Genomic DNA, 12136 nt, shown 5'->3' on the forward strand with positions numbered 1-12136 from the left:
TAAAGTTTAAATATGTTTATTTCCCATTTAATTGCACATGGTGTTTGTATATTAAGACATAGGAAATGTGTGTTAATAACTTAAAATTCTTTATAAAGATACATTGCAATGCTTTTTTTCTAAAAAAAAAAATGAAATAAAAATTATATGAAAATTACACCAAGGCACTCTATGAAACCTTCTCTTTCCATACATATACATATACAAATTATTAAAGATAAATTATATATCAGGGGGAAAACGATGTTAAAATAATGCACCTTTCAAAATCCTAGAAAATTACATGAATCCTCATACTTTTGACATCAGAGTAACAACTAGATATTGAAATTATAAACATGAAAACTATCCACTGCCATCCTACAATCATTCATTTTCAATGGCATATAATTTTACCATATCAATAGGCAATCCTAAGAGAAGTTTGAAAAATAATAGACCACTGCTTGAACAGAGCAATGCCCCATTAACAGCCTTTTGCATGTAAAAGAGGGACGAAAGATACCAGAGAGACAGTCAAACTCATAGATCGAAAACAAACTGACAACGCCATGGCCAAAAATAAAAAGACAAATAGACAAATAATAGTACAGATGACACAACATAGAAAACTAAAGACTTAGCAACACGAATTTTAGGGGGAAATGAAATTGAAAAAAATTTGTTTCATGTCCCTTTATATATTGATCCCAAAGATAAGGTTTAAACCCAATAGTTATATATATAGAATAAGCGGTGTTTGATTTTGAGTCTACAAAAATGGTGTATAATTATAAATTTAAAAGAGACTCTAAAAAATTTACAGTCACCACCAAGTCCATAAAGGACATTTACAATTAAAGATAAAAATTAAAGACATCACTGAGTTAAGATAGACACACGAAGGTGTGTCGGGGTTAAATTACTGTTTGTGTTACCCAAACCATCAATTCAAGCATTAAATCACATCAACTGCTACTTTGAGTGCTTAACGCAATAAAAACAGTCGAATAATACAATGTAAGTATTTAGACAAAACCTAGATAGAATGGGAAAATAATCCGTTTAAATTTGATTGAGAAAGCTTTAGCTTAAGTTTTGTGTGGAGGCACAATTGTTTCATCTCATTTTTAAATAATTCAGCGTCAGTACAATTGTGATCATGAAAATTGCATAGAATACAGAAGGGCACTAATCGCGCCACATTATTATCCAACTTGAAAACAAAACAGATCAAACGTTTATCGTGTTCTTATGTTGTATATTGTATGAACGTTTCTACAAAAAAGGAATTTAATCCTACATGATTTGAAAAGTTTTAATTAACTTTGTATAGCGTAACCCGTCCCCTTTCGTTGCATATAAGTAATGTTCTTTTTTCTATGTCAAAATACACATCATTCGGTTTATTTAGTCCATCTTGTACTGTCAATAAAATCGTGCTGTCCTTCCCATCATGTTGTATGACTGTAAGATTACGGGAACTATGACCTACAACATACACGTTTTGCTTATTGTCTACTGTAATACCTACAGGCAAACGAATGGATTCACTTTCAAACTGCCATAACTCTTCTCCGTTCAAACGACAACAATGTACTTTGTTTTTGCTCGTGTCTGTGTAGAATATCCTGTCTTTGCTAGTTGTGATGTAATATACATCATTCAATTCCATTTTCAGTGTTTCCAGCTGTCTTCCCGATAGATCCAGGACTTGTATTGAAGAGTATCCTACCACGTAAAGTCTTCCATCCTCTTCAGATACTCCAAAGCAATCATCCTGTAATTTAATTCTCTTTTCAACGGTAAAGGTATTGATATTTATTATTTCTAAGAACTTTGCGTCACCGTATGACACAGCAATACGATTAGGTTTAATTACTGTAATATCATATGGACGGGAAGAGACCGGAATTGCACGCACATGTTTACCTTTATCATTATACTGTATTAAATGCTTTCCCTTCCCATTCGCCATCAAAAAATGACCATCTGGCAATGTAACACAACTTGAAATATTCATTGTATGCTTCCTGTATTTGAATATATCAAATGATGTCATTACCTGAAGCTTAATCTTGGACATGTTTCTTGATGTTGGGACAGTGATCCCTATTTGAGCTTGATCGATTTTTATGTCTCTGAAATGTAGACTGGTCGCGCAGTCTGAGACTTTAATCTGACCAAATTCTTTGACTTCATTTAATAATTTCGCAATTAGGTTGTGAAAAACTATTTTTAATTCATTGTCCTTGGTAGTACCGATGGCACTCTTAATTGATTCCGTCTCGCTTACGACCAAATTATTAATTTGACGTGTTCCAAGAAACACTTGTATATCAGAAGAAAATTGTTTCATATGTATTGTTTGTTCCCTCAGTTTGGTGAGCTTGTCTTCTGTTGATTCTAAATTCTGCAGGAATTTTGCACATTTCGATTTACAAGTGTGAGATGCTGACCTTAGTTCAAGTAATAATTTTTCCTCTAGCTTGTCTAGGTGGCCATTAATTTTTGCCCGAGTTTCATGAATAATGGTTTTAACCACTAATTCTCGTTTTTCAATTTCCTTTGTAGCGGATTGACGATTTATTATGCATTGTTTCACATTGAGCAGTGTTCCCTCAATCGTTTCTTCCAGGTCAGCTAACGCAGTCGATTGCGTTGCATTTGTTGAGGCAACGCTAATTGGTACAACACCAGAACATGACTTGTGATTTGACGTGACACAAACCATACATAAGGCTTTGTCGTGAGTTGTACAAAACCACTCTAGATTTTTTCCGTGATGCCCACAGACCTGTGAGATCGAAAAATTTTCAATCTTGCGATAATCTTCTATTGATATAACCTTATGATTCCTTGATATTTTACTTTTCCTGTGAACGTTTTCACAATCTTCACATAATCCTTCTTCACAATAAGTACACCATCTTTTTGCCACCCCGGCGACGTCATCATACAAACACGGACCACAAGATAATGCTGAGGCCATAATTGGAAGTTCCTATAAAAGAAAATGACATGAATGAGAGGTATAGTAATTTCCTCAAACCTTTTTATATATATTATAACCACTCTGTCTCAGTGTTGATGAAGGTGTTCAAATTATATTTTTACCAATGGATCGGAGCCGCTCATATAGAATCTTTTCCAAAAAAGTAGCATCCGTTCAGTAACCCATTTTAATCGTACAATGTACTGTTACTATCAAAACATTACAATGTATCTACTTATGTTTCAAATAAAGTTGCAAGTACCTTAAGCAAAGTTGAAGTTTGGTAATCTCAGCCATAATATCCATGCTAATTTAAGTTCAGATTCTGTGTTCTTTTATGATTAGATGCTAATACTTGTATAGTCTGAATGATGGTAGTGTAATAAATACTTTTATTTGAAAGTGAAGACACTGATAAAATACTTTACATTGTATGTAATGTGCAAATCCTAAAATGTCATTTTTACTGTATCCGTGATGAATTTCTGATGTAAATTGATAAATAAACAGACGACAGATTCAAGTTTTGAATAAAATAAGAAATAATATATAATGTGCACTGTTTTAATAAATTCATGATATAGGTATGAGATGCGGACGGGTTTTCATCGCGCCTACATCCATCCAGGTGCGAAATTGATACATAAATAGATAAATATTAAGAATAGTTCACGAACAGAGCGTGCAAGAGATATAAAAGTAGCAGTTAAGTTTCATTTGCAGTAAAATGAACCTTTTAACATAATTATTAATGTTGTTTAACTTAAAACAGGTTTTGTTATTCAGCTTGTTGATATTGAATCAAATTCCACTATGCTGTTTTCGTTATGCGATTCATGTTTACTGGCGAATAATGATACTAGACTTTCAATTTCACTGTAGGGCGATTCATTTCTATTGTATATGCGATGCATTTTCACAGAAGGAAATTAATTAATTTTCATTATATAAAGTCTTAATTCAGCCGACTCTCTAACAAACTTTATGAAGTCAGAAGGATTGATTATATATGCATACTTAGTGAGTGAAAGTCTGAGGTAATATATCAATAAATTCCTTAAACATGGTATCTATTGCTAATATAGTCAATTCTATTTTCTCAAATAATTTGTCCTGATCTATATGCAGGATAAAATTTATTCTTTCCTATGACACGTCATCATTAAATACATATATCTTGGACAGTTAAGCCAATCCACGTCACCGGAAAAGCACAGTTTCTGTGTCGGACTAAATCTACATTGCATACTAATAAATTAAACGTCATAAGAGCTAATTTCCTAATGCTTGTAGTTAAAAGGTGTGGTTGGCCTTGGTTGTATAAATGTTGCCTAAGCATTGTTATTAAGATTTAGCAAACGTTTATACAAACAAAGCAAGCCAACCAAACCTTTAAACTACAAGCGTTAGGAAAATAGCTCTAATTGCTGCATTTGAGATAACAAAGAGCATTCACAAAACGATCTTCATTTCACGATTGAATGAGTGGAAACGTTTTCATCTTGCACAAAAACAATTGACGCTTGGATGACTGGATAATTAATATTTATCATGCCATTGTGTATAAATCTTATACAGTAAAGAAAGTTCGAGCAACAGTCGAGTCACCTTAAATATGCTTGAATTTCTTATAAGTCGGTGTTACAAATAAGCCAATACGCAATTGTGAGAATACAAAGAAATATTGAAAACTGTTTATTGTTACATGTTTAAATGGTTCTATACCACGGGGTATAACCGCCGCACAGTTGATTCCGGACGTTAATCGCTACATCGCAAAGCAATGTTGGTAGATATACCGTTCTTATATTTACACCAAAGACTAATTGACTAACTGTTCAGTTAAGTATTCAATGTTTATGAAAACAAAGTTTACTGCTCCTGGCAGCATTGTATATCAGGTCTGTGAATTACTTGTAAAAATCGCGAAACAAACACTATGTGTAACTCAAACTTGATTAAACTACAAATTGAGCATAGTTGGTTGGCTCTTTCATTAAATGCGACCGTGTATTTTGTGCTTTGTTGTTGTAAAAATACATAATACGAATGAGAAACCCGTTGTTTTAATTTTATTTGAAGACATTTAGTAATACTTGAAAAACTGACCTCAGAATTTTGACATTGTACGATTCATTCTCTTTGTAGTTTGTTTTCTTTTTTAGTACCGTTCGGTGTACATTCTTGTACTGTTCGTTGTGCAAAAGCCTATCAATACGGTAGAAATATATATGACACGGCGTGACAAATGTTCAAGGCTTTATTAAGCAAGTTATAAAACTTTTCAAAGAAAATTCGTCGTAGAAAAACGTTATATTCATTGATGTTCTGCCCCAGTACATTTTCGGATCCATACAAGCTAATAGCAAACTCAACAACAATATTTGAATATTCATGATATGAACGTGGTTATACCCGTGTATATTCAAGTAAGCATCTACGACTAGCTTGCATTTCAAATTGTAAATATTATCAGTATTAAAGTCATTTAAAAACTATTTTCAGTTGTTGAATGTCGAATAATCATATAAAACGACAATGAATATTCATCGCACTTCCAAAACTTCCACATCAGAAATGATTGCACTTACAGTGATAATTCATCGCATCTATAGTTAAAATGAATCGCATTCAGTAATCAATATTATGGATTCTGCTGCTTAAATAACACTTTTAGTACCTTTTATGGACTTAAATCCTGTTATTATACATTAAAAAGTTATATTCTAATGAAATTGTGTTAAAACATACATTCAAATCTATTATTTTGTATTTTCAAAGAGTAAACAAACGCAGTTTTTCCCATCATCCTTTATTCTACAATAGACATACTCGCATACAACAATGAAAATAAACTAACTGGATTCGCACTTTATATACACTGCTTTTACATGTTTTAAAAGTACACTTTTAAATCTCTACACTATGTTCTGGATATTTCATATTTTTCCTTAGTTTCAATTTTCTAATCAGGAAACTGGTATTGATGATGGGTATTTGTCATTCAAAATATATTTTCGTTTTCACTTTTTTTTTATTTCATAATCTTTTCTTTACATAGTTTATTTGGTCTTTTACACATATAAGTTGTATATTAATCTGATATTTTTTAACCAAAACAATTTGCCTGTTTGTAGGGTATCTTCCCTTTAAGGCGATCTGGTACATATTACATTTGCTGGTTGGGTTTTAAATATATATTAACGTGTGTGTGTGTGTGTTCGTTTACCAGGCGTAGTTTTGCCAATACGAAAGAAACACACTATGTTTATAAGATATTACAAATTGTCTTGGGTTGTAACAATTTCAAAAAGGTATGCTAACATTCCATGACAAATACAAATATCTAGGTACAATATCATAAAGAACAATGCATTGGCATAATTAAGTAAACAATAGTTACATGTGACAGCAATCCAAAATGATTTAAATCAAAGCAGAATTATCCCTAACGCGATTTTGATACAAGAAAAGGCATCTAGAGGTCACGACCAATTTAAGACTTTCAGCAATAGAAATGGAAAGAATCTTTAGCTAGCATCAAGCTCTACTTCATTTTACTTTTAACCTATTTAGATTCTAATTGAAACAGAGCATACTGATAAACAAATTTTTTAATCAAATTACTTAAAAAGATACAAATACAACAAATACTGAGATTAATTGTCTTGGGAATGGCACATTGACTTTCTTTGGATATGTACATCAATTTATGCAAATGGTACAACCTTTTACTCCCCCTCACCCAATTTTTCAGGTCTTTCAAAATTACAATTATAATTCTGGACAGCAAAACACAAAATGTATGAACAAAACAGACTGTTTATCTTGGTAATTTAAGAGGGGCGGTAGGAGGGGATGTTATCCCGAATTCCCGAAAAAATAAAGCATTTTTTCCCGGTTCCTGAAAAAAAAATCTTTAGTTCCCGAGTCTTGATAAGGGTAAATCCCGACTTTCCGCGAACATAAAGGCCCTATCCCGAATTCCCGCAAAAATAAAGGCCGACGTCCAGAAAAAAAGTTTTCCCGCCACTCACTATACATGCAAACATCAGTAGATGACATTACTTTTAGATTCTTTTGTGAATCAGAGTCGATAATCGAATACGTCAGAAATAAGAAACCACAAAGTACATAAAAAAGAAATGATGATTACACTTAACTTGTCTTATAGCACATTTTGCTTTCAGTAGTTATTAACAGGCTATAAATACTTGTTTAAATGCAGACGACATTCAAATTCGTTCAATTGATCTATTGAGTCTTTTCATAGGTTGTAAAGAATTTTATATAAAAAAAAATGTACTTGTCAGTTTCAATTTTAAACTATACATTTCAAAATCATTTACGATAGATACCATACATGAACCATTGAAAACTGTGTTCTTGTTACTGTACGATATATATACCATTTATGTAGGTAAACACTAATTTAAATGAAAATACACTATCTTTGTCAAATGAATGGATGATATGATTTGAGTGGAAAATAGTGGCGTTTCCTCGAAACGCTGTCATTTATGATTTAAAAAGTATTTATTATGCTAATACTTATAACTACACTTTGAAGCAAATTGTTCGTGTTAGTTTGATACTTATCTATGTAATTCCCAAAATCTCAATTTCATACCACATCTTAATATTTTATATGGAAAAATGTTCAATACAAATGTATATTGTTCTTACCTCGAGTAATTTGTTTACTAATTACCTCCACTGAGTGCAGTATCGAGAGTCGATTCAGTGGTTGTATACCAAATTTTCAGATGACATAAACATGCTTAAGAACACGTTTTATTAAATAAAGAATTTACAACCAGAACAATTATTACAGATAAATCTGACATTTTGTTGAACACATGTTTTGTCAGAAAAGGAAGATAGAATAAGAAAAAATCCAGATTTTCTTTTTATGAATAACACATAATATACAATAACTTCTTGAATATGTTTGATATCATACAGTTATAAAACGGAGAACAAAATGAAGAATTAGAAACAGCTGCTTACCTAATTCTTATTACTAGTTTTATACCTGGACACGTCAACGTTTACCTTGATTACAACATAATATATCAGGTGACACGGGGAAAAAAATAATGAAAAATGCAATCTTTAAAATTCATTTTACACAGGTATGTGTTATGACATAACAGATACGATAAAAATAGTCAAACACGTTTTTAGATGTATAAATGATATTAAAACACGAAAGCAACGGAAAATAATTCGAATTTTTTTTATTGTTTTTTTTAACAGAAAATGGGTAAGAATTCTAGAAGTATGTCATTATTGTTGCACTCAATAATTTTCAGAAGACTGAAGATTATTCCCAAAATTGACAATAATTTGGTTTGCCACCATATTTCATTTTTGACAAGTGTTCATATTTACCATAAAAACGTTTTTAAAAAATCATGTATTTTTTTCAATTTGTTTCCTAAATATATAAGGATGTTTTGAATTTTACAGATGCTTTTTGTTATACTTAACATTTCGAAATTGAGTTTTTAATTCAGATAACAAACTATATCATTAGCAGAATTTTCAGTTCAATCAATAACCACTTGAAAAGTAAAAGGTGTTTTTGAGGATTTCGGTTTTTTAATACCAGGTTTTATACTTCATTTTTAAGAAAGGATTTCTTTATAACATCTTTATCTTTTACATCTTTTTAAACAGGAGTAGATAGGGGAAAGGGGGGGGGGGGTCATAGCTACGTTCTGGCCGAAGATAATGATGTGTATAAAACTAACTTAAATGGAGAATTACATAAAATCAAGAAATATAAATAAAAGAATTCTAAATGTTATGAAGTCACTCTTATATCGTAACGAGCACATATTCTAGGTAAATGAATGAACAATGCATAATTTATTTCCTTTGTCATCGAGCACAATCGAGAAACAGTACATTTAATCTAGATTAAAATTTATACAAATCAAGAAAAATCTGTAAATGTTATAACAAATTGTTGCCATAATAACTCGTCATATGTGTTTTACTTTACTACTGGGCTCCGCATAGAAGTGACTGAAATGACATAGTAAAGTTTTGTAGAGTTCACTTAAAATTTGAACGTTTTTACCTTATTACACACTTTTTGTGACGGACCCACGGCATCGTAACAAATCTTTTCAATATTCAGAATTAATCCCTGATTGACACTTATCAAGTACACTTTTCAAATATTTTTAAAGGAATTTTCTGACTGAAGTAGCAATACTTGTGAGAATTTGGAAACCTTGGTTTAACAGAACATGTAGAAAATCCCACTCTATAATCTTCTTTGTATCTGCTTTTATTTGTATTTATACGAAAAATAAAGGTATACATTCATGGTTTTCATAAATTTCGCCCTATGGAAGGGATTTTGGTGGGTAGATTGGATACAAGGCTGTATGTTATTATCCAAGTCCTGGCTATCGTTTTGCATGATAAGAAACAAATCAATATGTTAAGAGGGTTCATCATCAAATAAAACAATCCGGGGAAGTGTTCTCGCCTACAATCAGAATGTTTGAATCATTTGTAGTCTTTCAATCTTTTATTTATGGATTCAATGAATAAATATCTGAACTGTATTGATTCATTCAGATAATGGGGTTCGCTGTGTTCAATCGCTTTACCTTTATTTATTTGCATATTTCAAAAGTCCTTAACATCACACTAAAGTCATTCTAGTCTTTTGGCTAACAGTTCAATATAAACACCAATGGAAATAAATTTAGCCGAGTACTTGAAATGAAATGCTTGAACTTTCTTTTAAATAGTTGAAACTTATGAACTTATTTTCTAGTTACCCTTCGGTACTCGTTCGTCTTCGCCGGTCTTCTCAATTTCTAAGCCTAAGTCAAACAATCAACACTGTTTTTTTTTTAGCATTAACATTCGTGTAAATAATTGATAGAATTGGAACAAAACCTGGTCCACTGATACATGAACTATTACCACCTTCAGTATTAGAAACTAACCTCTCCGAAAAGTCTATTTCAATATTTAATGATAATATGCGTTTTGGTAGAAACAAGATAAAATTTGTTCAATGTTTTGTACTGAATCACATCTTAATCATAGTCAAATGATTTGCAGTGATAAAACTAGTCAACACTTTTCGAACTTAATCAAGCGATAAGATGTATAGTTCAAGGAACGGCGGTGGATTGCTCATCTACTCGAAACAAAATATTTCTGTTGTTGGAAAATCCAAATTTGAAAATTATTTAGATTAAATTAAGTTGGTTTAATTCAGGTCCAAAGGTCAATCATTACTTTAATGTTACACAAACATCATTACTTGCTAGCATTTTGATAATTGGACTGAAAAATCCCAGGCTTATACTTTTGTACGACAGACCCACTTTCCTATTACAAAAGTGACGTTCTTAAAAAAAAGAATAAAAAGGCCAAATAAAGAACAGAGTTGCCGAGCATTAAGGACCCAAAATTCCGAAAGGTTTTCTAAATACAATTAAGGTTACTTATCCTGGGAAGAAAATCCTTAGTATTTCGAACACAATCCAAAGTTGTATAAACAGTTAATTTATAAAAATAGATTTTGATGTTGCATCACTTGAACACATGTTAATGAACTTATCAATTGATGAATACATATAATTAAAAACATCATTATTAATAAACCAAGGTGGTTAAGGACTTACTTTATCTCATTGTTTTACACAATATAATATAATGATTTATGATAATGTTTATGACGAGTAATACAGATGTGCATTGATAAACAAATATGTTGTCTAAACACTGAAATATTTTTTCCTTAATTAAACTTACCAACAAATGAAAGAATTGACAAATTGACGAGTTAACTTAACATCAAATTATTGACATCATCCAGGTTCTAAATAATGAATTGGTATAGATCCAGGTGAACGATACAGGCTCTTTAGGACCTCTTTTTTAGTTTTTGATATATAAATGAATACATATTGATTATTAGAACTGAATAACTAAATTTAAGATAGGAATATAAATACTTGTGTCTTATTTGGATAGCTTGAGAATCTTGGATTTATTAATTTTTTCAAAGAGAATGGAAAATGGACGCAACAATTTGTTTTATAGTAATACCTTTCAGTGGTGTTGGGCTAGTGAGCTTGCTTGTTACATTTATTTCTTTCTTTTCATGATTATTATTCACCCACAAAAAAAGTTGTGGGAGGAATAAAGGATTTACTATGTCCGTTCATCTGTCCGACCTTTGTCCATATGCCTTATAAACGCGTCTTCTAACAGCAAGACGAATATTGATGAAACATTACACTTTTAACATATTATCAGGAGCAATTTCTACTTAACGAAATGCCTGTACCAAGTCAGGAATATGACAGTTGTTTTCCATTTGTTATATGTGTTTGAGCTTTTGATTTTGCCATTTTATAAAGGACTTTCCGTTTTGAATTTCCCTTGGAGTTCGGTATTTTTTTTTTTATTTTTTTTTTTTTTGCAGAACACAACCAGAGAACTCCCTGTAGAGAATTGTAGAACTGTACTACATTATAAGGCTAATTAATTGAAATTGATAAATTATATATCGCAATTCGACAAATAATGTCTTTTCAGAAATGCTCGAAGCAAAAACAAATATTTGAAAATCCAAAACTTATTAAATATGAAGATATAAAATTAACATAAACACTTCCAATTCAATACTGGATTGGACGAATATTAGTTATAATGGACCTCGAAAGAAAATCATTTATATCAGGTCAACTCTCCATGAACCTTAGTGTCTTTAGATATACACTAACTGTTCATTAAGGTAGATCGGGTGTCTTCCGCTATCCTGGGTTTTGAAATAGTAGGAAATAAACGGTATAGATCTTTAATGAAATAGGCAAAATTCGCGAGAAGAATGTAATTCATTTCTAAAACTTTTCAACGAAATGAAGAAAATTATGTTTTATGATATTTTTACGACTGTTTCTTACAAATACAGAATATTTTTGGTTTGATTCAATTTGTTTTCAACTTTGCCCTTCAAGGGGAGATAACTTAGATAAAGTTACTTTTATAAAGGAATGTGTTATGAATTTACCTATTTTGTTTTGTAGCAAGAAAACGAGTGCGGTGACCCAAAATTTTCTTTTTATTTTCTGAAAGCTCATCATAAGAGCTATCTTCTCATATTCTATCTTTATATTC

The 12136-nt window shown here is 31.2% G+C and overlaps 1 protein-coding gene across 1 annotated transcript; it reads right to left on the reverse strand.

Moving 5' to 3' along the window:
• LOC127718036 (E3 ubiquitin-protein ligase TRIM71-like) lies at window positions 1–8047 on the reverse strand. The gene is made up of 2 exons (XM_052223931.1): window positions 7985–8047; window positions 1–2983 (listed from the first exon to the last, which is right to left on the reverse strand). The coding sequence occupies exon 2, from the start codon at window positions 2969–2971 to the stop codon at window positions 1298–1300; it is 1674 nt and encodes a 557-aa protein (XP_052079891.1). The 5' UTR covers window positions 2972–2983; window positions 7985–8047; the 3' UTR covers window positions 1–1297.
• Window positions 8048–12136: the final 4089 nt, after the last annotated feature.

This window comes from Mytilus californianus, unplaced genomic scaffold (assembly GCF_021869535.1).
Source record: "Mytilus californianus isolate M0D057914Y unplaced genomic scaffold, xbMytCali1.0.p SCAF_10, whole genome shotgun sequence".
In the NCBI taxonomy this organism is placed as follows: domain Eukaryota; kingdom Metazoa; phylum Mollusca; class Bivalvia; order Mytilida; family Mytilidae; genus Mytilus; species Mytilus californianus.